The 27,806-nt window shown below is 41.4% G+C and overlaps 1 protein-coding gene and 1 long non-coding RNA gene across 6 annotated transcripts in view; one reads left to right on the top strand and one right to left on the bottom strand.

Annotated features, from left to right (window-relative positions):
* The window catches only part of LOC139358161 (uncharacterized), a 73,158-nt gene extending 53,499 nt beyond the window's left edge, over nt 1-19,659 (top strand). The window contains exon 3 of the long non-coding RNA XR_011612697.1: nt 16,212-19,659. This is a non-coding gene — a long non-coding RNA (uncharacterized lncRNA). The remainder of the gene's footprint in view (nt 1-16,211) is intronic.
* LOC105485722 (phospholipid-transporting ATPase FetA-like) overlaps nt 1-27,806 on the bottom strand; it is a 111,236-nt gene that overhangs the window by 41,086 nt on the left and 42,344 nt on the right. For 4 of the 5 annotated variants that reach the window (XM_011748139.3, XM_011748135.3, XM_011748140.3 and 1 more), the window contains 6 exons: nt 27,003-27,064; nt 22,958-23,030; nt 22,520-22,590; nt 20,574-20,656; nt 19,670-19,828; nt 17,492-17,580 (listed from right to left, as the gene is read on the bottom strand). In XM_011748139.3, coding sequence (XP_011746441.1) covers nt 17,492-17,580; nt 19,670-19,828; nt 20,574-20,656; nt 22,520-22,590; nt 22,958-23,030; nt 27,003-27,064 — 537 coding nt within the window. Of the gene's footprint in view, nt 1-17,491; nt 17,581-19,669; nt 19,829-20,573; nt 20,657-22,519; nt 22,591-22,957; nt 23,031-27,002; nt 27,065-27,806 lie in introns of those variants that run through there. The other variant, XM_011748141.3, reaches the window with a different exon arrangement.

Genomic DNA, 27,806 nt, shown 5'->3' with positions numbered 1-27,806 from the left:
AGGCTGGAGTGCAGTGGCCGGATCTCAGCTCACTGCAAGCTCCGCCTCCCGGGTTCCCGCCATTCTCCTGCCTCAGCCTCCCGAGTAGCTGGGACTACAGGCGCCGCCACCACGCCCGGCTAGTTTTTTTTTTTGTATTTTTTAGTAGAGACGGGGTTTCACCGTGTTCGCCAGGATGGTCTCGATCTCCTGACCTCGTGATCCGCCGGTCTCGGCCTCCCAAAGTGCTGGGATTACAGGCTTGAGCCACCGCGCCCGGCCGGCTAGAGTATTCTTGAGTTATTGGTGGAGCAAGTTGCCCCTCCCCAAAAAAACCTTCATTGTATTGTCACATATCTGTGAGATTTTAAGGCTGTTTTTTATTTTGGTTATCTTACTTTGACTAATACAACTATACTACTCATGGTTCCAGATTAATCTGATGCCCTCTATTTTTCATTATTTAACATTTAATTGTTAACACACATAAAGACATATGCAGAAATCACAGATATATGTTGATGAATTTTCCCAAAGTAATCACACTAATGGAACAAACACCCAGAACAAATAAATAGAACATTCTCAGCACCCAGAAACAACCCTATGTCCCATTTCAGTCACTATCCCCCTAAAGTTGCACATATTTGAAGTATACAACTATACACTAGACATACACACACACACGCATATACACACATATCTGTGAAACCATCACCATACTCAAGTTAATGAAATATTCATTATTCCTAGGTTTCTCGTGCCCTTTGTAATTCCTCCTTCCCACTTCTCCCTTCCCCTGGTCCTCAGGCAACCACTAGTCTGCTTTCTGACACTTTAGAATATTTGAAATTTTTAGATTTTATACAAATGGAATCATATAGTATATATTCTTTTTTCTGGCTTCTACTACTTAGCATAATGACTTTGGGATTCATCCATGTTTTTGCATCTATCAATCGTTCATTTCTTTTTAATACTGAGTAGTGTTCTATTGTATTGATATTGCACAATTTGTGTACTAATTTTTCTTTTATTGAACATTTGGTTTTTTCCAGTTTTTGGCTATTACAAACAAGGCTGTATGAAACATCTGTGTACAAGTCTTTTCATGGACATAAGCTTTCATTTCCTTTGTACATATCTAGGAGTAGAATCACTGGATCCTATAGCAAATTTATCTTTAACTTTTTAAGAAACTGCCAAATGTTTTCCAAAGTTATTATGCCATTTTACATTCCTACCAGCCCGATATGTCCACATGCCTCTAGAGACAACATGATGTTATTGAACCACCTCGAAGTCTACCCAACAGTCTTTACATCTACCCAACGGTCTTCACATCTGTGACCTTGGTCACAAAGTATGGCTGGCTCAAAGCAACCCATCCCCATTGCTAGGTAATGGAAGGGCTCATCTTTGTGCCACTGATGGGCAGGTCTTTGAAGACAAGACTAGAAAAGTAGGAGGAACAGGTCTAACTGGGACCATTCCTAGACACTGAGATTTTAAATTATTTTTTATTATGGAAAATTTAAAACACCAATTAAAGTATATAAATAGGACAACAAACCCCCATGCACCCATGTACCCATCACCCAGCTTCAACAATTGTCAATTCATAGCCAGTCTAATTTCATCCAAACCTCCTCTTCCCCTGCCTTCCCAGAACAAATCTGTCACATTATGCAATTTCATCTGTAAATAATTTAATATATAGCTCTAAAGGGTAAAGATCTTATTTTAAAACATAATCAAAACCAGTATTACTTAAAAATTAACACTAAACACTTAATATTCAATATCAAAAACTGGTATTTGAGAGTTGAGTGAGGGGCCGGGGAACAATAAAACAAAGGAGAATTGGGACAAAACATATAAAATCTGCTTTTATTCCTAGCCAAATCCAGATTCATGCTGAGTAGCTCAGCTTTTTGTGATGAGGGTTTCTCTGGGGCCATGCAATCTTTCCTTCTCAATCTTATTCCCACTTCTTTATCTTTCTCTTCAATTAATCATGTGAAAACAAAGCTATTCGCATGGTTCAGATAAAGCCTCAGTGAGTTACTGATCTGAGTTTGAGTTCTACTGCGCACACTAAGCCACCAGAAAGGAAGACCACTTCTCATCAGCCCAAGCCCCAGAAAGCAGGGCTTCCCCCACAGCCTGAATCCTGAAGGTGTAGGGCACAGTGTTTTCTTTCTTCATTGCTAGAGCTTTTCCTGCCATCATGAGGCCTTCAAAGCCCTTGCAGATGTTCTACATTTCTTTTTATTGTGGTAGGGATTTTTGGTACTTAGTCTTTAAAGCTTCACTTTACTTCCTTTCTATAAGGAGAAAGAAACAAGGAATCATTAGTTTGTTTGGTTATTGCTACAGACCCTAGAGATAATACCAGACCTAGTCAGACCAAAGAAGTGCAGACAGCCTCCCATTTAGCAAAACGTGGCTTCAATAAAGAGTGAAATAAATAATTTTGTCACTCTTGACAAAACTGACCTAGAACCAAGGCCACTGGTCTCATAAAGGTGCTCCCTGGCCTCTTAGGCAGCCTGTCAAAAGAAAGCACTCCTTGGGGCCTTTGACCCTTCACATCTGTGCTTTACATTGTGCCTTACCCCAGAAGGAGATCCTGGATCTCTGGCACCATTTCAATTTCATGCACTTTGCTCATTTGTCTCACAAATACACTCCTAGTTAATAGATCATGATTTAGAAGGCATTGTCACTGGGAGTTCTGGTCACTGGGGAGAGAGAACGGATCTAACCCCCAGCTCAGCTGTGGGCTCATCAGGAAGCAGCTTTGCTAAACGTGCTTCCTGTGTCTGTCAGATTTTCTTCTAAGAGGCATTTCTAAAAAATGGGGGAAAATGAAGTATTTAAATCAGGAAGGATTTCTGGTTCAGCTTACTTCAAGAAATGGAAGTGTTTTACATATCACTACATCGGCAATGTCCTGGCACAAATACCACAGAAACAAAACTGCTGAGCTGATAAGAACCTAGCTAATTCAAGGACATTTCTTCATTTAATAATTCAATAGAGATTTACTAAGAACTACTTTGTGCAAGGCACTTCCAAAAATATGAAGATGAATATGGTGTAATTTCTACTGTAGAGGCTCATAATCTGGTGGCTAAGACGTTCATTCATTTTTTTCACTCACTCAACAAATAATAATGAAGCTCCCGTTATATGTCAAGGATAGTTCCAGGGACTTAGGGACACAGTAGTGAAAAAAGACAACATCCTTATGGAGAGAGGTAGACAACAAACAAGAAATGAAAAAAATATCATTTAGTGATAAATGCTGTGAGGAAAATAAAACAGGTTAATAGAATAGAGGGTCTTGGTGGGGGTGTTAGAGCCCTTTTATCTGAAAAGGTAGCATTAAATGATGAAAAAGAAGCAAGCCATGCAAAGACTTGGGGGCAGACATTGCCAGCAAGGGTAAAAGTCCTAGGGTAGGAACAAGTTTGCTCTCTTACTTGACTTGTAGTTTTTCTGGGTACAGATTTCTAGGTCAAAATATGTTTCACTAAGCACTTTGAAGGTATGACCCTACTGGTTTCTAGGACCCAATGGTGCTTTTGAGAAATCTGATACCAATCTAAGTCTAATTTTTGTTAATATCTTATTTTTATCTCTATGAGAATTTTAAAGGGATTTCTCTTTATAACTAAATCTTTCTAGTTTGACCCTCTGTTTAAAAACAAATTATTTCTCTCATATTTTCTATCTCTGTGTCTTTTTGTTTTATGGTCCAGGAGAGATTTTAATCCTTTAATGGGTTTTTAAAAAAAAATAGCAATCCCATTTTTGCTCCCCCAAATTCTATTTTGTTGTTGTTCTTAGATGTTTTTCTTCTTTCCCCCTTTTAAAGCAACCTATTCTTACTTTAGATATGTAATTGCTTCTTTTCTCTGAGAATAGTCATAAAAATGTTTTAAAGTTCTTTTCTTTTCTCTTCCCTGAAATATAATTGTTTATTCTAGGTTCAGGTATTTTTTTTTTAAGATGGGATATTGCTATGTTGCCAAGGGTAGAGTGCAGTGGCTATTCTCAGGTGCAGTAATGGTGCACTATAGCCTTGAACTCATGGCTCAAGTGATCTTCTTGCCTCAGCCTCCTAAGTAGCTGGGAACCACACCCAGCTTCCAGAGTCAGTTATTCTATTTGTTCATCCTCATCCACCTTTTTATGCTACTTGTTTCCCTCTAGTCCGCTTAAAAATATAAGTAAAATAATAGTTTGATTATTATAGGTTGCTGGAGTAGATTTCATTTCTTTTGGTTAATTTTGTTTTCCTAACAGGCTACTCCTCTGAATGGGAAACCATGAGTTCTGTGTAGGTAGAAAGAATATGTTGTTTAACAAATTTCACCCTAGGGTGTACAAGAAACTTGCAGGCAAACTCAAGCCCCCCAAATTTTAAATTAAGTGGGTTTTACTCTAAGGGCTGACACTCACATTTACAAGCCTTAGTTCTCTGCAGGTAGGTTGTTAAATTTATTTCAAAAGCAGTTCTTTTGTTTGGGACTGGTTATTAATCCTTTGTCAGACGGACAGTTTGCAGATATTTTCTCCCATTCTGCAGGTTGTCTCTTCACTTTGCTAATTGTTTCTTTTGCTGTGCAGAAGATTTTAAACTTAATGTGATACCATTTTGTCAATTTTTGCGTTGGTTGCCTGTATGCTGGGATTATAAGAGGCTCAAATAACTCTATAGGAAAAAACCTGATAGTCCAATTTAACAATGGACAAAAGATCTGAATAGATATTTCTCAAAAGAAGACATACAGATGGCAAACAGGCATATGACAAGGTGCTCAACATCACTGATCATCAGAGAAATGCAAATCAAAACTATAATGAAGCCAAGCATGGTGGCTGATTTCTTATTGCTCAACGTCCTTTTCTTTCTAGTTGAAGGACTCTCTTCAGCATTTTTTTGTAGGACAAGTATGATATTAATGAAACTGCTCAACTTTTGTTTGTCTGGAAAAGTCTTTCTTTTTCCTTCATGTTTGAAAGATATTTTCACTAGATATACTAGTCTAGGTAAAGTTTTTCCCCTTCAGCATTTTAAATATGTCATGCCACTCTTTCCTGTTAGATATGAGTTCTAAATTTCTTTTTAAAGAATTAATATGTCAGTATGTTCAGTTCTTTCTCTTCTACTTTTAAACTTAACTTCCTCGTAAAGCAACCTTTTTTGATTACCTACTCCACCCTGACTCATTCCAATTACCTACTCTACCCTGACTCATTCTGATCACCTGCTCCACCCTAACTCATTCCAATTACCTGCTACCTGCTCTGCCCTGACTCCCGCCAAAGCACTCACCCCATCATTCTTTTTAAATTAGCCATTCGGAATTAGTTTAGCCTATGTGGTCTAACCCTAGCCAATAGGGGAATGACACAGCAGCAGGGACCACGTGCGCCAGGGATAAGAACCCTTTTCCCTCCCTTGTCCAAGTGTGAGCTCACCATTGTTCCATCTGTAAGGGTGCACCCTTCCATATAGAAGTAACTTGCCTTGCTGAGAATTAAAAAGAAAATTTTATATTCGAGTGCTATTTCTTTTGTGGCACCGAAACTTTATATATATAACAATTTGGGGGACTCATCCGGGATTACATTCCCCTCCGGGATGGTCTCTGGTTCTCTCTCGTGAGGAGGTGCACCCTGCCCTATTGTGGTGGCCTCAGGGGTGAGAAATCTAGACCCATCCAGTGTGAGGAATAACCTGAGCTCTCAGCAACACGGGGGGTGCAGGGGGTACTGGCCAGCAACCTAGCTTAAAGGATCCTCACATACTGCAGCAATGACTTTGTGCACAGACCAAGGAAGGAGATGTCACGGGAGCCAGTAAAGTACTTCCTTGGTGGTCAAATTCTGGAGGGCTAAATGTGTATGCGCGTGAATGATCACCAACAACCCTGCTTGCGGTGTTGTTCGTGTGGATGGTAACTGTCAGGCCTCTGAGCCCAAGCTAAGCCATCATATCCCCAGTTACTTGCACGTATACATCCACATGGCCTGAAGCAACTGAAGATCCACAGAAGTGACAATAGCTTAACTGATGACATTCCACCATTGTGATTTGTTTCTGCCGCACCCTAACTGATCAATGTTCTTTATAATCTCCCCCACCCTTAAGAAGTTTCTTTGTAATTCTCTCCACCCTTGAGAATGTACTTTGTGAGATCCATCGCCTATCCCAAAACCTGTAAGAACTAATGATAATCCCACCACCCTTTGCTGACTCCTTTTTTGGACTCAGCCCGCCTCCACCCAGGTGAAATAAACAGCCATGTTGCTCACACAAAGCCTGTTGGTGGACTCTTCACACGGACGCATGAAACAGTGACAAGTCCTACTGCTGGAAGGAGTGAGTGGGTCCTCTCTGTGGTTCCGTAGCTACCTCATATGGCTTAGGGCGGATCCTGCTGTAGGATTTACACTGGCATGCCAACACTAAGAAGGTCCTGATTCTACCTTGGGGGAGTGGCGAGAGAAAAGCACGAGTAGGAAGTGTGCAAAGGACCTTCAGAGGGGGAAAAGGGGAGAAACAGGTCAACCTTCCAAGACAGGCAAGACACCCCCTGGTTTGAGGGGTTGAGCCTTCCCGGGCATGCAAGGCAAGATGCCCCCTGGTTTGAGGGGTTGAGCCTTCCAGGACAGGCAAGACACCCCCTGGTTTGAGGGGTTGAGCCTTCCAGGACAGGCAAGGTGAGACATCCCTGGTGTTGAGGGGTTGAGCCTTCTGCTAATTTCAAGGGTTGAATCTGACACAACACCCCCATCCCCCCCCCGGCCCCCGCCGCTGCCGCCCTTTCCTTTCTTCTTGGGGAAAGAGAGAGCAGCTCCACTCCTGCAGGTCCCTACCCTAGGGGAAGAGAGAGAGATAGACAGAGAGGAGAGAGGGAAAGAGAGGCAGAGAGAGAGAGAGAGGGAAAGAGGTGGGCGGGGGGAAAGAGGCAGACAGAGGGGAAAGAGAAGCAGGGCCGGGGGAAGAGGCAGAGAGACAAAGGAGGGAGTCAAAGAGAGAGAAAGAAAGAGAAAAATAGAAGTAGTAAAGAAAAAACAGTGTACCTATTGTCAGGCCTCTGAGCCCAAGCCAAGCCGTCGCATCCCCTGTGACTTGCACGTATATATACGCCCAGGTGGCCTGAAGTAACTGAAGAATCACAAAAGAAGTGAAAATGCCCTGCCCCGCCTTAACTGATGACATTCCACCACAAAAGAAGTGAAAATGGCTGGTCCTTGCCTTAAGCGATGACATTATCTTGTGCCTGGCTCAGAAAGCTCCCCCACTGAGCACCTTGTGACCCCCACTCCTGCCCGCCAGAGAACAAGCCCCCTTTGACTGGAATTTTCCTTTACCTACCCAAATCCTATAAACGGCCCCACACTTATCTCCCTTCGCTGACACTCTTTTCGGACTCAGCCCGCCTGCACCCAGGTGATTAAAAAGCTTTATTGCTCACACAAAGCCTGTTTGGTGGTCTCTTCACACAGACGCGCGTGACACCTATTCCCTTAAAAGCCAGGGTAAATTTAAAACCTGTAGTTGATAATTGAAGGTCTTCTCCTTGACCCTATAACACTCCAATACCACCTTGTTGTCAGCGTAAACAAGGGTGTAGCCCAAAAGCACTGAGGCCACTGACAACCTGTAGCCTTTCTATCACAAATCCGTAACCCAGTAACCAGTGGGTGGCCCAAATGCATTTAGTGTGTAGCGGCAACTCCTTTGCTAACAGAAGAAACCAGAAAAAGAACTTTTAGAGGAAACCTCATTGTGAGCACACCTCACCAGTTCAGAACTATCCTGTCAAAAAGCAAAAAGGTAGCTTACTAACTCAAAAATCTTAAAGTATAGGGTTATTCTGTTAGAAAAAGATGATTTATCATTAACCACTGAAAATTCCCTTAACCCAGTAGGTTTCCTAACCAGGGATTTAAATCTTAATTACCATACAAAGGTCTGACCAGACCTAGGAAGAACTCCCTTCAGGACGGTACTATAAATGGTTCCCCCCTGAGTGATTGGGGTGGGGGGGAAACAAACCACAGTGGGTATTCAGTAATTGACAGGGAAACTCTTGTAGAAGCAGAGTTAGGAAAATTGCCTGATAACTGGTCTGCTCAAACCTGCAAGTTGTTTGCACTCAGCCAAGCCTTATAGTACTCCCAGAACCAGGAAGGAACCATCTATACCAATTCTAAGTTAATTTAGACTAAACAAGGGCTTATTAACAGCAAAGGAGAATTGAAATCCCAAACTTAGAAGGTTTTCTTTTTTTTTTTTTTTTTTTTTTGAGACAGAGTCTTGCTCTGTCGCCCAGGCTGGGGTGCAGTGGCCGGATCTCAGCTCACTGCAAGCTCCGCCTCCCGGGTTTAGACCATTCTCCTGCCTCAGCCTCCCGAGTAGCTGGGACTACAGGCGCCCGCCACCTCGCCCAGCTAGTTTTTTGTATTTTTTAGTAGAGACGGGGTTTCACCGTGTTAGCCAGGATGGTCTCGATCTCCTGACCTCGTGATCCGCCCGTCTCGGCCTCCCAAAGTGCTGGGATTACAGGCTTGAGCCACCGCGCCCGGCCGAAGGTTTTCAACAAAAGTAAAGTTTGCTAAAAGTTAACAGTGTAACATGTATTATCCTAACTTCTAATCTTGTGGCCTTAGGCAGTCTAGTCCACAGACATGAAGGAAGTTCGCTTCAGAAAAGAATGGTTATCATCTTTAGGAAAATTAAAGAAAAAAGAAAAAAAGGAGGGGGGAGAGTTAAAGATTAAAGAGTTTAATTTTTAAAGAGTTAAAAATTAAAGAAAAAAGAATGTTATATGGTAAATTCTTGTCCTAAAATAAATTAACTAATTGTTTTTTTAAAAAAAGGATATTTACAACAAGTCAGAAAGTTGAGGCATGTCAAAGAATTATCTGTGAAAGTCGTGGGGAAAAAAAAGGTTATAAAAGGAAATTTATGCAAGAGATGTTGTATAATTTAAAAGTAATTAGGCCTCCTAAATATAAAACTATTGAAGAAACAGTATATGTGCAAAGTGTGTAAGGAAAGTAAAATATACTTTTGGTAAAAAGATTATAAGGAGGCATAAGAATGTGAATTTTTACTACATTAAAAGGTTAAAAATACATTTTTTTGTTTTAAAGGTCTAAGCAAGTTTTAAAATGTTAATTGTAAAGGAAATTCTGTATGTAAACATATTAGCTAAAGTTAAAGAGGTATACAGTTTTTCTGTGAACTGAACATTAAAATAAAAGTACAACAAGTTTTTCTTAAAGCACTAACCTGCGCTTTAACAAAAATTATAAAAAAGGTTAAAAAGAGTCTATAAAAACCTTACCTTATGGTCAGACATTAAAAATTGGATAAATATGTCTACAAGGTTGTATTAAAATTAAGTTTAACATTAACAACCCACTAATATAAAGGTGAAATTTAGCTTACCTGGTATAAAAATCATACAGGAAGCATTATTAAATACAAAACGGTGTTTGGCTTTCTTTGGTCTAAAAACTAATAAAAATAGGTGCTACAGGAAATTTCTCAGTAAGAAGGGCACCAAAGACTATAAAGTCCACTGCTGATGTCCCCACATTTAAAACAAAAGGTCAATTTCTTAGAAATTATATACTTGGTTTATCTTCCACTTTTCCTTTCCCTCAAAACTAAAAGACTTTTAGCACAGGTACCATCCCTAGAATTTCCAGTAAACCAGCACCAGCCTGAAGATCACATTCTCATCAAAAGGTGGAAAGAAGGAAAACTCGAGCCAGCCTAGGAAGGACCCTACCTTGTGCTGCTAACTACTGAGACTATTGTTCGTACAGCGAAAAAGGGATGGACTCATCACACACGAGTCAAAGCGCCATCCCCCCCAAGAGTCATGGACCACAATCCCAGGGGAAAACCCTACCAAACTAAAGCTAAGAAAAATTTAACTCTTTTATCTATTCTATTCCTTTTATTCTTTCCTCGCTCTATTGCTGACCATCTAGTTATTAACATAACCAAGTCAATTTTGCCTCAAACTATTGCATTTAAAGATTGCCTTGTTATACCCTGTGGGGACTTGCCAAGTCAAAGACAGAAAAGTACCTCTGTCTCTCCTGACTCTCCTCAGAATGGGCATTAGTAAATTGGGACCATTTAATCTGGGGAGATTTCAATAAAGACCCCAGTGTCAATCAGGAGTCTTGCCCCCCAATGTATAACTTTTATGCGTAGTTGATTTAACGTTCTGTGGACCACTAAAGAGCAAGGATAGACTGCCCCAACCCGTTTTTGCAATTTCCTAAAACCATACATTCATTTTACTAAAGGGACAGCCCCCCTGTCAGCTAAACCAGTGCAACCCTCTACAGGCTATTATTTCAAGCCCCCAAAGTTCTCCCCTTTTCTAAGCTGGTTCCCTTCTTTAAGCCGGTTTTATGGTATGGGTGCTGAGGTTTCAGGGAGAGACCCTATTGGATTCTTTAAAATGCATTTCTTTGATCCCCTGCCGCCTGCACCTGCCTCTAAGCCTTTTTCCAAAACCTCTCACATCGGAACCATTGATCCTCCTCCATCTAATGACAAGGCCAAGAGAGTGATGGTAGAAGTTAAAGACTTAAAACAAACTTTGGCAATTGAGACAGGATACCAAGATGTAAATGCCTGGTTGAAATGGATCAAATATTCTGTCGGCACATTAAACAAAAGCAATTGTTATGCTTGTGTGCACAGCAGGCCAGAGGCTCAGATTGTCCCCTTTGCACTTGGTCTTCCAGTCAACCAGGCGTGGGCTGCATAGTAGCTTTTTTCCAAGATTCTACAGCCTGGGGTAACAAGTCATGCCAAGCTCTCACTCTGCTATATCCCGAAATCCGGAACCTTGCAGGTCAGCCCCCGAAGGCCATCCAGCTTCCATTTCCTAACACTAAGTTCACTTCCTGTCTCTCACGACAGGAAGGAAACTTAGCGTTCCTTGGAGACCTGAAGGGATGCAATGAGCTTAAGAATTTTCAAGAGCTTATCCAGCTGGGTGACAGAGAGAGACTCCGTCTCAAAAAAAAAAAAAAAAAAAAAAAAAAAGAGCTTATCAGTCAGCCTTTGTTCATCCCCAAGCAGATGTGTGGTGGTATTGTGATGGACCTTTACTGGACATTCTGCCAAATAACTGGAGTGGCACTTGGGCTTTAGTCCAATTGGCTATCCCTTTCACCCTGGCATTTCATTAACCAGAGAAAGGAAAAATAAGATATTGTAAAGCTAGAGAAGCCCATTATAGGTCTTTCAACTCTTACGTCTATTTAGACACAATTAAAGTCCCACAGGGAATACCAGATCAACTTAAAGCCCAAAATCAAATAGTTGCAGGATTTGAGTCAATATTTTGGTGGGTGACAATTAATAAAAATGTAGATTGGCTAAACTATGTCTATTACAATCAACAGCGATTTATTAACTACACTAGAGATGCTGTTAAAGGAATAGCTGAGCAATTAGGGGTTACTAGCCAGATGGCTTGGGAAAATAGGATAGCCTTAGACATGATATTAGCAGAAAGAGGAGGAGTTTGCGTCATGATTAAAACTCAATGTTACAGGTTCACCCCAAACACCACCCCTAATAAAAGTATAACAAAAGCATTGCAAGGTCTGACTGCTCTATCCAATGAGTTAGCCAGCAACTCAGGGGTAAATGACCCCTTTACAGGATGGCTAAAAAAAATGTTCGGCAAGGCCGGGCGCGGTGGCTCAAGCCTGTAATCCCAGCACTTTGGGAGGCCGAGACGGGCGGATCACAAGGTCAGGAGATCGAGACCATCCTGGCGAACACGGTGAAACCCCATCTCTACTAAAAAAACAAAAAACTAGCCGGGCGAGGCGGCGGGCGCCTGTAGTCCCAGCTACTCGGGAGGCTGAGGCAGGAGAATGGCGTAAACCCGGGAGGCGGAGCTTGCAGTGAGCTGAGATCTGGCCACTGCACTCCAGCCTGGGCGACAGAGCAAGACTCCGTCTCAAAAAAAAAAAAAAAAAAAAAAAAATGTTCGGCAAATGGAAAGGAATAATAGCCTCAATACCTCCTTCGCAGCCGTAATAGGTGTATTTATTCTTGTCAGGTGCTGTGTCATACCATGCATCCATAAGTAGATGCAGAGGCTCATAAAAATGGCACTTACTAAAACCTCCCTTAACTATCCTCCACCTTATCCAGAGAAGCTTCTTCTTTTACAAAATCAAGCGAAACAACTAAGCCAAGACATGTTTTAAAAAAAAGTTTGAAAAGAAAGTTGTAAGGAAATACAAGGGGAGGGATTATTAGATATGAGTTCTAAATTTCTTTTCTTTTTTTTTTTTTTTTTTGAGACGGAGTCTGGCTCTGTCGCCCGGGCTAGAGTGCAGTGGCCGGATCTCAGCTCACTGCAAGCTCCGCCCCCCGGGTTTACGCCATTCTCCTGCCTCAGCCTCCCGAGTAGCTAGGACTACAGGTGCCTGCCGCCTCGCCCGGCTAGTTTTTTGTATTTTTTAGTAGAGACGGGGTTTCACCGTGTTCGCCAGGATGGTCTCGATCTCCTGACCTCGTGATCCGCCTGTCTCGGCCTCCCAAAGTGCTGGGATTACAGGCTTGAGCCACCGCGCCCGGCCCTAAATTTCTTTTCAAAGAATTAATATGTTCATATGTTCAATTCTTTGCCTTCTACTTTTAAACTTCCTCGTTAAGCAAACTTTTTCGATTACCTACTCCACCCTGACTCATTCTGATCACCTGTTCCACCCTACATTCCAATCACCTACTCCACCCTAACTCATTCCAATTTCCTGTTACCTGCTCTGCCCTGACTCCTGCCAAAGCACTCACCCCATCATTCTCTTTAAATTAGGCAATCAGAATTAGTTTAGCCTGTGCGGTCTAACCCTAGCCAATAGGGGAACAACACAGCAGCAAGGGCCACGTGAGCCAGGGATAAGAACCCCTTCCCCTCCCTTGTCCAAGTGTGCGCTCACCATTGTTCCATCTGTAAGGGCGCACCCTTCTATATAGAAGTAACTTGCCTTGCTGAGAATCAAAAAGAAAATTTTATATTCGAGTGCTATTTCTTTTGTAGTACTGAAACTTTATATATAACACTCCTGAGCTGTAATGTTTCCACTCAAAAGTCAGCTGCCAGGAGTATTGGAGCTCCATTGTATGTTATCTGGTGCTTTTCTCTTGCTGCTTTTAGAATCCTTTGTTTATCCTTGACCTTTGGGAGTTTGATTATTAAATGTCTGAGGTAGTCTTTTTTGGGTTAAATTTGCTAGGTGTTCTATAACCTTCTTATACTCGGATATTAATATATTCTATGTTTGGGAAGTTCCCTGTTATCCCTTTGAATAAACTTTCTACCCATATCTCTTTCTGTATCTCCTGTTTAAGGCCAAAAACTCTTAGATTTGCCCTTTTTTTTTTTTTTTTGAGATGGAGTCTCGCTCTGTCACCCGGGCTGGCGTGCAGTGGTGCAACCTCCGCTCACTGCAAGCTCCGCCTCCCAGGTTCATGCCATTCTCCTGTCTCAGCCTCCCAAGTAGCTGGGACTGCAGGCGCCTGCCACCACGCCCAGCTAATTTTTTGTATTTTTAGTAGAGACGGGGTTTCACCGTGTTAGCCAGGACGGTCTTGAGCTCTTGACCTCGTGATCTGCCCACCTCAGCCTCCCAAAGTGCTAGGATTACAGGCATGAGCCACTGCACCCAGCCAGATTTGCCCTTTTAAGGTTATTATCTAGATCTTGTATGAGGGCTTCATTTTTTTTTCTTTTATCTTCTCTGTTTATCTTCAAATAGCCTGTCTTCAAGCTCACTAATTCTTTCTTCTGCTTGATCAATTCTACTATTAAAATACTCTGATGCATTCTTCAATATGTCAATTGTATTTTTCAACTCTAGAATTTGTTTCTTTTTAACTATTTCAGCCTCTTTGTTAAATTTACGTGATATAATTCTGAATTCCTTCTTTGTGTTATCTTGAATTTCTTTGCGTTTCCTCAAAACAGCTATTTTGAATTATCTGTCTGAAAGGTGACATATCTGTTTCTCCATGATTGGTCCCTGGTGCCTTATTTAGTTTGTTTGGTGAGGTCATGTTTTCCTGAATGGTCTTGATGCTTGTGGATGCTTGTTGGTGTCTGGGCACTGAAGAGTTAGATATTAATTGTTTCTATAGTCTCTGTAGTCTGGTCTTCTTTTTACCTTTCTTGGGAAGGCTTTACAGGTATTTGAAAGGACTTGGGTGTTGTGATCTAAGCCATATCTGCATTAGAGGGCACCCAAAACCCAGTAATGCTGCAGTTCTTGGAGACTGATAGAAGTATCACCTTGGTGGTCTTGAATAAATCTGGAAAAATTCTCTGGATTACCAGGCAGAAACTCTTGTTCTCTTTCTTTTCTCTCTAACGGATTTAGTCTATCTCTGTGCCAAGCCACCTAGAGCTGGGTGTGGAATGCCACAAGCAACTCTGAGGCTACTACTACTGGGACTGTGCTGGAATCACACCTGAAGTCAGCACAGCACTGAGTCTCACCCAAGGCCTGCTGTGACCACTACCTGGCTACTGCCTATGTTCACTTCAAGCCCCAGGGTTCCACAATCAGCAGATGGTGAAGCCAGCCAGGCTTATGTCCTTTCCTATAGTGCTGTGAATTTCCTCAGCCCCCAGCATGTCCAGAGATGCAGTCTGGGAGCCAGGGACTGAAGTCAAAAACCTTAGAAGTCTACCTGGTATTCTATTCTACTATGGCTGACCTGACCCTCAAACCATAAGACAAAGTCCTTCCCACTCTTCCCTCCCATTTCCACAGGCAGAGGAGCCAGTCCCCATGGCCACCATCAAAGACCTATGGAGGGTACTGCCAGGCTACTGCCAATGTTCACTTAAGGCCCAAGGGCTTAGTCAGCTTGTGTTGAATACTGTCAGTCTTGGGACTCACCCTTCAGGGAAGTGGGCTACCCTCTGGCTCAAGGCAGGTCCAGAAATGCCATCCAAGAGCCAAGGCTGGAATCAGGGGCACCAAGGGCCCACGTGCTGTTCTACCCCACTGTGGCTGAGCTGGTACCTAAGCTGTAAGACAAAGTCCTTTTTACCGTTCCCTATGCTTTTCCCAAGCAGAAGTCTCTCACCATAGTCACCATGGCTGGGAATGTGCTGGGTTTCACCTGAAGCCAGCACATCTAGATGCTGCCACTCTACAGTCTCACCCAAGGCTCATAATGTACTACCTGGGTACTGCTGCTGGTCCTTCAGGGCCCAAGGGCTCTTTAGTCAGCAGGTGATGACCCTGCCAGGACTGGGTCCTTCCCTTCAAGACAGCAGGTTCCCTTCTGGTCCAGGGTATATCTAGATATGCTGTCTGGGAGCTAGGGCCTAGAATAGGGGCCTCATGACTCTGTCCACTGCCCTATGGTACTGTGGTTGACCTGGTCTCCAATTTGCAAGACAAAGGCCTCTTTACTCTTCCATCTCCTCATGCAGAAGAAAGGAGTCACTTTTGTTACTGTAAGCTGTGCTGCCTGGGGTTGTGGGAGTGGTAGCATTAACATTACCTTCTCTGCTCTGGTTGGTGTTTCACTAGGTTTTGTGCACCTGCCCCCCCACCCCATGTCTACTGGCTCTGAGTTCAGTAAAGTATTATGGCTTGCCTAGGAATGGTAGTCTTTGTGGCCTAGACTGCCTTCAAGCTTATTTAGGACCCCAGAGCACTTTCGCCCAAGGTGGTAAGGCTTGACAAAACTGAAGTTCTGACTGCTGGGATGGGCGATTCCCTTCTGGCTAGGGTTGGTCTAAATGCTCCCTCTATGGGTGGGTGTCAGTGGAGTTCAACTTGGTTTTGCTTTCTGCTATGACAGAACAGCACTGAGTTCAATGCAGGGTTCCACAATTGCTGTGCTCTCCCTCCCCAAAGCTTACAAGTTCTTTGCACCATGCATGGCCACCAGGAGATGGGGGAATGGTGGCATCAGTAATTCAAGATTGTCTTCAATGCTTCTTTCAGTGATATGATGTTAAAACCAGGTATTGTGATTGTTCACCTCATTTTTGTTTCTTATGTAGGTACTTTTATATGTGGATAGTTGTTAAATTTGGTGTTTCTGTGGGGGTGTGGGGGGGTGATTAATAAAGACTTCTATTCAGCCATCTTGTTCCACCTGTGTTTTTGTGTTTTGTTGTTGTTTTTTATAGAGATGGGGTCTCGCTGTTTCCCAGGCTGCTCTCAAACTTCTGGGCTTGAACAATCCTCCTGTCTCGGCCTCCCAACCTGCTGGGATTACAGGTGTGGGCCATCACACCCATTTGAAGACATCCTGTTTTGAAGACAAGCCTAGGCTAAATGACCTAGCCTACTGTCTAATGATATATGTTGCTAATGTTGTCAAAAGCATATTTGCCCATGTTACCTTCCTGAATTCTTGACCATGATTGTCTTCCTCATTAAGAAACTAGGAAATGGAACTTTGATCAACTGCTGAAAACTACTTACTCAATAGTAGAAAGAGAAGTATAATGAATACTAGTTTTTGAACGAACCTTCCTAATTTTCTAAAATCCCTTTTGCTAGATCCAAAGGATTTTGTAAAGGATCTGGGATGTTTCCCATAATGAAGAAGAAAAGGCAGTTTATAATTCAAATATTAATGATAAGAATATACAAAGAAAAGGTATTTTTTGAGTTTTCAGAGTCTAAACAATACAGTAAAAATAAATTGAAAAGTTATGAGATCAAGTGTAGGCATTACAGGAACTGTTCAGCTATGCAAAGAAGCTGTTTGAGAGAGGAAATTAATCTGTCTATATCTAGGAAGAATGAAGTCAGCTTATATCAGATAGCAGAAATAATTTATTTATTAGTCTTCAACTTAAACATCTCTTATCAAAGCTGATTGTTATATATTGTAGTGCTTTTCAAATTTCACTTCTTAGTAGAACACCCTCTATTTTTACAACTGAAATTGTATAAAATAGATAAACATGAAGTTGTTCTTTTTAAAGCAAGAACTTCAAAATGAGGAGGCTAGAATAATATCCACTTGATCTCCCCTATTCCCACTGCACCAGACCTTAAGACTCCTCTAAGAAAAGAGTTTGAAAATCTTCAGTTTAAATTAGGTGTTTTATTAGTCTAAGTAAGGTTTTATTAAAGTGGTCATGAATAAAACTGATTATAAGAAAATAAAAATATGTCTTAATTTCTAAACTGGGTCCTTGATCCATTCTTGTACACTAATCAAAGCATAATATCTTTTTAAATACTTTGTGACTATTCTTTCTAACAGAGGTATAAGCTAGACTCTCTTGTAACTTGTCTGTTCTTTTCTGCCTCAGATCTTAATCTCTGGGATCCTAAGACTGCTTGAGACTTTCAAACAGCTAAATTCTGAACTGGAAATGCCATTTCTTCTGTGAAAGGAAGGGAAGTATGTCTATTTGTAAAGAAACAAAGAAAAAAAAAGTATTTAACTTACCCAGAGTACAAGGACATTCATGAGATGGTCTATCTGTGTTCGTTTAAAAGTGGACTTTCCACTGTTCTGCATTAATTTGGTGTCTGGCCCTAAATAAAACAGGAAGATATCAGATATTAGAATCACTGAACATACTCAGAGGCTTGGAATTGGTTGAACTGTATCTTTATGATAATCTAACCTAACCACTTTCCAATGCTAGAGGATAAAGTCCTAGAGAAGGGCTCACAGTTTTCAATAACTCAAAAAACGGAAAATTTTTTCTAAGGATAGTTCCAATGACTTCTTTAAAGTACACTCATGCAGATCCCTCTCTTTGTAGCTCCTCAGACAGTCTCAACTTTCATGGATGAGTTAAATTAGAAGAGGAGTCGCAAGCTTCTCTCTTATCACCATCTGGTTTATTTAGCTTAGGGAAAGAATTTTCTGATAAAGAGATCCCCATCATCTTTTGAGGAAGCCCACTGCTGGCTCAGGCTATATTGAAAGTTTCTAACTGGGAATGGAAGAAACAAAAAGGCAATGGCAGTGATTTCTTCTGAGGTGGAAGCAGGGGAGCTGAGACTCCTCTGGAGCTGAGAGACAGAGATTCCATGTTTCTTCACGACAGGGCAGATGGTACGCAGAAGTAAGGAGCTTTTAATGGCCAATGGGACTAGAGCTGGAAATTACTAACTTGAGCTATGGCTCCAGAGAAAATGTAAGAGGTTTAGAAGAAACTGTAAGCAGCAATTTTTCTGGCCTTTCACCATCTGACCATTATTCCAACATGTGTTCTGATAAAGGACAGGTAAAGGAATTTCATCAATGTTTACACATGGGGAGCTGGGACATCTCTGATATGTGGACAAATGGTGGGAGTGCAGAGCATAAGCTATGCCATTCTTTCCTCTTAAACATTCCTCAAAGGGCTTCAAGACATGAGAAGTTTGGCTTACAGCCTGGAAGCTACAGGTACCATATCTTCTAAGGGTCCTTAGACTGACTTGCCCCAGGCTTCAGGAAGAAGGTAGAAATCATCATAGAACTTGGACATCATGTAGCAGGAACAGCAACTCAATTCCATACAAATACCTCAAAATGCTGGCATTAGTCTCTGCTCAGAGCTTCCCAAAGATACTACAATGTAACCAACCTTGGGAAAACTTAACTACATTTGTGCTGGTTGGCAGCCTCACTGTTATTGCTTTCAGGAAAGAAAAACATTTTGCTGAAAAATGAACATTTTATGAGTGGCAATTGTGTGTGAGTAGTTGCTGAAGTATATACAGTAAAGAAAATAAGTCTAATTTAAGTCTTTTGAGTTTGGGAATTAGGTAGCCTCGTCATTGCCACTCTAAATCAAGAACCAATGAAAGAAGTTCCACCAGGGCCTCCCTAGACTCTTAAGCTTCTCCCTAGGGATTTGGTCTCATTAGTTTTCACAGAAGCAAGGAGTGTAGAAGACTCATGTCTAGGAGTAGATGCTCTAGAAGGGGAGCTCTGGGAATCTGAGTTGAATAATATTCACTGTGGTAAATCTTTCTTGATATTTCCTACTATGGTTGTTGTCACTGAGGGACTGGGGTCGCACAGAGGCTTCCTCCATTTTCCTGAACCACATCATAACCCAAGAAAATCTCTTACTAAATATAATGAATTGTGGTTCTAAATGACATCTCAAGAGGGGCCACTATTAATGATCCATATGTGACTTTTCTCTGGCATGAACTTTTTACATTATATTTTTCTCTGTAATAAGCATTGTATCCATCCTCTCTTCATGGGAATAGTTCACATGTATACTCTCCCCCTTCACGTGGTAATTCTATTGTACTTCCTCTGTATGTATACCCTCTCCTGTGTCCAGATCTGGTCAAAGAGACTCATGAATGCCCTGTGGTTTTGGAACGCAATGCTTTCCTCTAACAAAGGTAGAACCGATATGTTGGAATTTCATTGCTTGGAAACAGAAGTCACTTTTTTTCCCCTCAGAAACAAGGTTGTTTTCCCACAAATCTCCCGTCCATCCATCCATCCATCCATCCATCCATCCATCCATCCATCCACCCACCCACCTATCTATCTCAAAGCCATAGTGTTCTGATATATATCCAAGTGTCATATCCATATCCTGAAAACTAAGTACCATAGCTCAGCCATGAATGGAATTTAGTCTGGGGGCCAAGGGAAACGTACCAGTGTAGATCACCAAGCCATAGCACCAGTCTGTATTCCTGATGATGCAGCCTCGGAGTAGCAGCTTGTCATGGTCCAGGAAGTAGTTTTTCCCTTTATAGGTCAGTATTCCTGAGAATCTGTCCAGTTTGTTATTGGGAGCCTCACATCTCACTTCTCCTGCAGACAAATGAAGGTATAAGAGTTCTGCATCTGTAATCTCAGGCTTTTCCTAAGGATGGAAGGAGACTTAATAGAAAGGAGGAAATAAAATCCTTCTTTCAAAATACATACACATCTTTTTCCTAGCCTTTCTCAGTTACTGCGCATTTCTCACCAGCTCCTTCAAGAAAGGCAGACAAAGGTTTTCTCAGCACTAAAGAAGAATAACTCTGTATGTGACATGGATCATCCAGACAGAGAGAAAACCCCACATGATGGTGACATCAGTACTGCCAGATCATATGAGCTCTGAATCTGAAGAAACTCAAAAATGACTTAAAGCAAACCTAGTATTTTTTTCAAAATGGAAACAATTTGACCTTTTCCTGATTAGTAAAGTAAATATGCCCTTTGTAAGTGTTTAAGTAATACTAAAATGGTAAAGAAGGAAGTAAAATTCATTCAGTGTCTTGAGAAAAGTGCTATTTACCTTTTGAAGTACATCCTTCTATGTTTTTTCTATATAAGTACTCATAAACATACCCATGTTTCCAAAAACAGGTTTATGTTATATACAGCATGCAGTCTTTTATAAATTGTATTTTTCTTTTAATTACATGTTATATTTTTTATTTTTCAATAAATATCAACTTGCATATTGTTGTAATAAGTTGTATAGAAATCACTATGGATGTAGCATACTTTATTTAACCAGTCCTCTACTGATGAAAATTTAGGTAGGAAAACCCATTTCCTAACTCACCATTAAAGGCAGACAGAAGCTCCAGATGATCTTCCATGTCACTGGTAACTGAGATGGCCTGCTTCACTTTCAGGTTGGTTTCACTAGAGTAAAAGACAAGTGACCAGAGTACAGGACACAAACAGGACTGTTGCACAGGTGCAGTATCTCCTACTTTTTCATGGGGTTTTAGAAAATAGATGTTACCAGTAAAGCCTGGGCTTTGAGTCTGAGCTGTAAAAGTCACTCCCACTGCTCCTCTCTCAGTATTGAGGTGAGATGGCTCTTCAAGGAAGCTGAGTGTTAGCCATTCACTCCCGTCTCTTTCCTCTGACTCCCTGCAACACACTGCCACTACTTAACTCATGAGATCTAGCTGGTCAGGTGCTCTAGAGGCTGAAGAAACATTGTAAATAACCTGGAGATAGTATCTGCTCCCTGCAAGAATAAGGAGTATGCCTGTAATCCCAGCACTTTGGGAGGCCAGGACGGGCAGATCACGAAGTCAGGAGATCAAGACCATCCTGGCTAACACGATGAAACCCCATCTCTACTAAAAATACAAAAAATTAGCTGGGTGTGGTGGCGGGCGCCTGTAGTCCCAGCTACTTGGGAGGCTGAGGCAGGAGAATGGCGTGAACCCAGGAGGTGGAGCTTGCAGTGAGCCAAGATCGCGCCACTGTACTCCAGCCTGGGCAACAGAGTGAGACTCCATCTCAAAAAAAAAAACAAAAACAAAATAAACAAACAACAAGGAGTTTGGCCAGGCATGGTCGCTCATGCCTGTGATCCTAGCACTTTGGCAGGCAGAAGTGGGAGGATCACTTGAGCTCAGGAGTTCAATGCCAGCCTGGACAACACAGTGAGACCCTGTCTCTATTTTTTAAATTAAATTAAAAATTTTAAAAAAGAATAAGGAGCAGATCCTGGTAAAAACTTGCACATACCTCCAAGGAAACATACTCCACACCTCATAAATATTTATGGAGCCCATGACAGGCTTTTAAGTAACTGCTTGCTGGAATGCATAGACAAAAAGAAAAATGGAATCCATGTTTCAAAAAATCGTGTGCATCAAGAAGTACAGTTGTAGGAATGAAGATCAATACAAAACTCCCAGGACAAGCTTTCTGCAGATGGCTCTATCCTCTTAAGACCTTAGCTTTTGGATGTTAATAAATTTCTACCTTAAATCCTTTATAGAACATGGCATTTTATCAGTGAATAGATACTTTTATTTTATTTTATTTTATTTTATTTTATTTTATTTTATTTTATTTTATTTTTTTTGAGACGGAGTCTCGCTCTGCCGCCCAGGCTGGAGTGCAGTGGCGGGATCTCAGCTCACTGCAGGCTCCGCCTCCCGGGTTCACGCAATTCTCCTGCCTCAGCCTCCCCAGTAGCTGGGACTACAGGCGCCCGCCACCTCGCCCGGCTAGTTTTTTTTTTGTATTTTTTAGTAGAGACGGGGTTTCACCGTGTCAGCCAGGATGGTCTCGATCTCCTGACCTCGTGATCCGCCCGCCTCGGCCTCCCAAAGTGCTGGGATTACAGGCTTGAGCCACCGTGCCCGGCCGATACTTTTATATTCAAAATTTTTCCCTTGGAAACTTTGAAACTGTACTCTGAAATGTTACAGTTCTGTTATCCTCTTTCCCGCTACTCAGCATTATAGAATATGGCCAGAGTGTCTCTAATTTAGAGATGGAGAATGTGGGGTTTATTTGCCCTATTCTGTGCCCAGTGAATGCTCAATTGTTCCTGTCAAGAGCTCAGTCTTAGACTTGAGGGTCCCAAGGATGTGGTGTCCATCTTCTCTTATCTGGATATTTCTAGGCTCTCTGGCTCATATATTCAATATTCCATCTGAGAATAAAATTAATTCCCTGCCTAATGCTACCCCTCAGTGAGAGACCACTCTAAGCTGGCTAAATCATCTTAATGGAGCGTCAGCAGGGAACACTTACCCATCCAGGTCTGCTGTCTCTATGTATGTCAGACTATATGGCTCACTGCTAGAGAGTAATAGTATATCTGCCTGTGGTCAGAAAAGTCAAAGAAAGTCAGGAAAGCAGGAAGGTGGGCTCTTAACATTATAGTGTGACAAAAGCAGTCACCTTAGGAACAGATGTTCACCCTAAGCATTTTACAGACACTGATTTACTTTCTTTGTCTAGGATCTATCACTGCTATCATACACCCTCTCCCAAAGCTACTCACACTTTCCCTGTAACTAAAGTGAGAAATAGGCAAGGACAAGCTTCTTACTGCAAGAGCTATTGATTTCTGATGCAAAATGAGGCAACGAAGGTCATCAAAAGGAGTGGTAGCAGAAGTGCTCCAAGAGTCCCTGGTTACCCACTCAATCCAAAAAAGAACAAGTCACAGCCAAAAGAGGTACTCACCGTGACAGGTTGATTATTTTCTAGTTTTATTATATCTCCCACTTGAACATTCATCCATTTGTCCTCCTTCATCCTATAAGAAAATAACCTTTGAATATCTGCTCTGAGAATTTCCCCAAAGCTCTGCTTTGACAATCAAGATGATTTCCCCAACCTCCAAAAGAGGCTGAAAGGAATAAAGACAAGGCTCGAACTGGTCTGTGATGCATCCTTGCTGCAATCAAGAGTGGGACCCATTTCTCTTGACTTCAGGCTGTAAGGGTTCTAAAGCCCTACAAACGTTATCTGTAGACATACATGCACATACATTTATTTTATTTTTATTTTTATTTTTATTTTTTTTAGCCAGGTGTGGTGGCTCATTCCTGTAATCCTAGCACTTTGGGAGGCTGAGTTGGGAGGACTGCTTGAGGCCAGCAGTTCAAGACCACTCGAGCAATACAGCAAGGCCCTTCCTCAAAAATATTTAAAAAAAAAAAAAAAGGTTTTTAAAGTAAAATAATTCCAATGGTAAAGTGTGTAAAAGGAAAATATTAAAGTCTTCTCTGTTACCAGTCTTTAGTTTTGCTCCCCAAGGATAGCCACGGTTAATAATATTTTTATATTTATTTCTAGAAAATATCAATCCATGTAATCACATATAACACACATGTAAATCACATTTAAAAGCCACACACCAGATACATAATTTTCTGCACTTTGCATTTTTCATTTAACAGTCCATCTTGGAGAGCATTTATAGAAGATGTAGCTCATTCTTTTTGATGACTTAAATGTGTTCTATCATAAGGTCACATCAATTTTATCTACTTTTGTTTTGTTTTGTTTTGTTTTGAGACAGAGTCTCACTCTGTCTCCCAGGCTGGAGTACAGTGGCATGATCTCGGCTCGCTGCACCCTCCGCCTCCCAGGTTCAAGCGATTCTTCTGCCTCAGCCTCCCGAATAACTGGGACTACAGGCTTGGGTCACTACGCCCGGCTAGTTTTTGTATTTTTAGTAGAGACGAGGTTTCACCATATTGGCCAGGCTGGTCTCAAACTCCTGACCTCATGATCCGCCTGCCTCGGCCTCCCAAAGTGCTGGGATTACAGGTGTGAGCCACTGCGCCCGGCCTTTATCTACTTATGTTAAAATTAGATTATCTTTGATCTTCACATCCCTACTTTCCATAAAAGGCAGCCTGGCAGTATGAGCAGATTCTACAATAATAGTGGTTTGCTGCCCTCCTCTTTTTTTTTTTTTTCAACCTCAATTTCCCCAAATAAACAGGGTCCATAAATCCTTCCTCCCTGAGAAAAGACTAAGAAGAATGTACATATTGCCACAAGCATTTTGGAAACATGAGCTATATCCTTGCAACAGTTATATTATACCAAGCACCCAAAGAGCGGGAAAAAGAGTCTACAGGACACTGTCTGTTTTGTCTCTGAATGCAGGATTGTTATCTTCAGGGCATGACATACATCACCACTTTGCCAGCTACGCATAGGCATGGGTATTCCTAGAACACCTTTCCTAAGAAGACAGCTGCTTTGAGGAGGGCCAACTTTTCCAAAAAAAGTCCTTTTATATAAATCCACTGTTTCTTTTAAATACTTTTCTGACAGTACTGTAGAGCAGTAGCTACAAGCCTTGGAGACAGACGTCTGGGTGTTTGTTTTATTTTGTCTTGACTTGACATTCACTGTTACTCTGGCATTCTATCTTCCATGGTTGTCACCAGTAAAACATAAAGAGGAACAAGTGCTGTCACATTCTGGCTTCTCCTGGAGATATAAAAATTTATAATTTCTTACATAAGGAGCTGCCAAACTATTACCAGTTTGTTCCTGGACATTATAACAATCATGTGTCCCAGATCTGGGAGAGGTGAAGACATTCCTTACTGATTTAAAATACTCAATCTTGTAATCCAAAACAGTAAGCATGTTCTGAAGCTGTTCTTGCCCTGGGTTGGGGAAGGATTGCCAGTTTTAATAATCTAATAATTTGAATTTCAGTTTCTCCCACCAGAGGGACAAGAGATAAAGCCTTATGATTTTGAGAGTCAGTGAGTTAAAACTAAGTATTTCTCATAAAGTCAGGACCCTTGAAGGACAACACTATTAGTGAAAGAGCGATCTAAAAAAAAAAAATTGGCTCGCTGGCAAGAAAGTTTGTCTATCTTAGTCTGGAGGGTTGCGGGCGTTAGTGAGTGGAGGACTCTTCCCTGAAAATCTGTAACCTCATATTGGATGGGGCTCAAATTTATACTTCTTTCAAATTAGGTATCAGCAGGTAATACCCTTGAGTCAACTGGCAGAAACAAACACAAACCCTCATAAAGGGATACAACCTCACCTCCAGCCACATAGAATTCCCTTAAAGATGGTTCTACTAACGATGTGTTTGTAAACAAAATTATTGAGAAATGAAAAATGACAAAAATTAGCCGGGCGCGGTGGCTCAAGCCTGTAATCCCAGCACTTTGGGAGGCCGAGACGGGTGGATCACGAGGTCAGGAGATCGAGACCATCCTGGCTAACACCGTGAAACCCCGTCTCTACTAAAAATACAAAAAACTAGCCGGGCGAGGTGGCGGGCGCCTGTAGTCCCAGCTACTCCGGAGGCTGAGGCAGGAGAATGGCATAAACCCGGGAGGCGGAGCTTGCAGTGAGCTGAGATCCGGCCACTGTACTCCAGCCTGGGCAACAGCGTGAGACTCCGTCTCAAAAAAAAAAAAAAAAAAAAAAAAAAAAAAGAAAAATGACAAAAATTACAACTTATAAAACAGACAAACGTTTAAAATAGCAGCTCTGTTTAGACCCATGTGTTCTAGAAAAAGAAAGCTGTTTTCTGGAACGTAGACTATTTCAACAACCAACCTCACCTCTGCATATTAAACTAATCAGTTACTCGGTAGCTTACAGAGTCTAACCAGGGTCTTGTCTGTTAAATCCCACCTTAAAATCCCTCTATGAAAAATTCTTCAATAATCTTATAAAACCCAAGTGCTCAAGCTACTTGGGTGAGTTGATTTGACTAAATCCTTTTGGTCAGCAATTCTTAATATATTCAGTTTTGTCTTTTCTTTTCTTTTTATTTCTATTTCCCTTCTTTTCTTTTTAACTACAACTGACTTTTTTGGTGGTATCTTATGCGACATTTCAACAGGTCAAAACTCTTGCGGAAACAATCCATCATGAGTAAGAATCAGCAGACACAATACACAACAGGATTAGCTGCCCAAGCTCTTGAGATGATAGAATTATATGATAAATATTACAGCTATTGTGTGTTCGATAAGGCCACCATAATAAAGGCTGGACCTCAATCCTGAACTCCTTCAGGTTTGCACTTTCTTGCAATCATGTTTCTGCTCACACTGGTCCCTTTTCCTTTCACACAGTCTCTACTTGTCGAATTCTTCCCCTTCCCTTAAGGCCTAGTACAAACACCACACCGCTTCCAGAAAGTCTTCCTTGATTCCTTTAACCAGTTATAATTGCTTATTTTTTATTAATTTCTATAGTAACTTTTTGTACCTCTTAGGACAGTCTTCATATTTTGCCTTACATAGGAATATGCCTTCCTTTTTCCATTCCTGCAACACTTTAGATAGCTATGACCAAACACTACAGCAGTGGGGCCAACTTCAATACTCTGTTTGGATTGCTAACACAAAAGATGACCTGACCAAAGGCTATAGTAGAATGGACAAAAACCATGTCAGAATCCATTAATGTTCTAAAGACAGATGTTTCCATGCTATCACACTAATAATATCACTTGCATAGTAATACCATAAAATATTGATTACTTTAATATATATTATTTTATTTCTATTTTCACAAGCACCCTCTAAGGTAGAGAATATTATTTCTATTTTATAGAAAAGAAAAATGAGGCCCACACAGTTATCTGAGGTGACATGACAAATTCAGGGCATGCTAGATCTAGAAACAAATTATTTCTATGTCTGAGGTTCTTTTCAGTGTCCTGAACTAAGCCCAACCCTTTCTCAGGACTGATTCTACCTAAACTAGCTTCCCTAGAAGAACTTACTTGCCATTCACCAGTAGCAGAACAGGCAGGTTGTTGACTCGATCGTCACTTTGATGCCTTTTCTAAAATCACACAAGAAAATGTTCAGGAAATAGACCTATAACAAACTGCATATAGAAGATTAACATTTGAAATATTACACAATGTAGTTCTCTTCTTTGTAATTCTCCTTTTCTCCTATCCCAAGCCCTTCTCTCCTTAAAACCAGGCCAAGAGGTTGATTATCTCTGGGAAGCTGGGAAGAGAGGGCAGGAAAAGAATCCAGGGAGAAGAAAGAGGCAAAATCTTGGTTTTAAATATCAAAAGCAAAAAACCTGGGGGAATGAGAATAACATATCAAAAGCTGCAGAGGACACAATTCAAATGATGCGCAGGGCTACAGAATCCCATGTGCCTGGGTAGGTGCGGGGAAAGCTGAGTATTCTCAAGCAGACTCCTACCTTACCTCCAACCATGGTTGACATACAAAGGCTTCTACAGTGGCTGAGGAAAGAGGCCAATATTTAAAGACCAAATAGAAGGGAAACAAATAGAGGCTATGTCCTGATGCCAGGATTCACATAAATCTCTTCCTTCCAGTTGAGATTATTCCCTGAGTAAAGGGTAGGACTGGGAGTGGGGCAGAGAGAATCCTGAATTTGTCAGAATTCAAAATTGTCCAGATATTTATCATAAAGAGACTGAATTCTAAACCAGAAGTAATTGGGTTACAGTGAATTGGCAAATTAATTTTTGGTTCTCATTGGAGAGAGTTAAGATGGGGTATGCATTTGGTTATAAGCTAAACTGAGTTCAGTTATAGAG

This window comes from Macaca nemestrina, chromosome 14 (genome assembly GCF_043159975.1).
Source record: "Macaca nemestrina isolate mMacNem1 chromosome 14, mMacNem.hap1, whole genome shotgun sequence".
In the NCBI taxonomy this organism is placed as follows: domain Eukaryota; kingdom Metazoa; phylum Chordata; class Mammalia; order Primates; family Cercopithecidae; genus Macaca; species Macaca nemestrina.
Note: the sequence above shows the minus strand (reverse complement) of the source record. Positions and strands in the feature narration are given on the sequence as shown.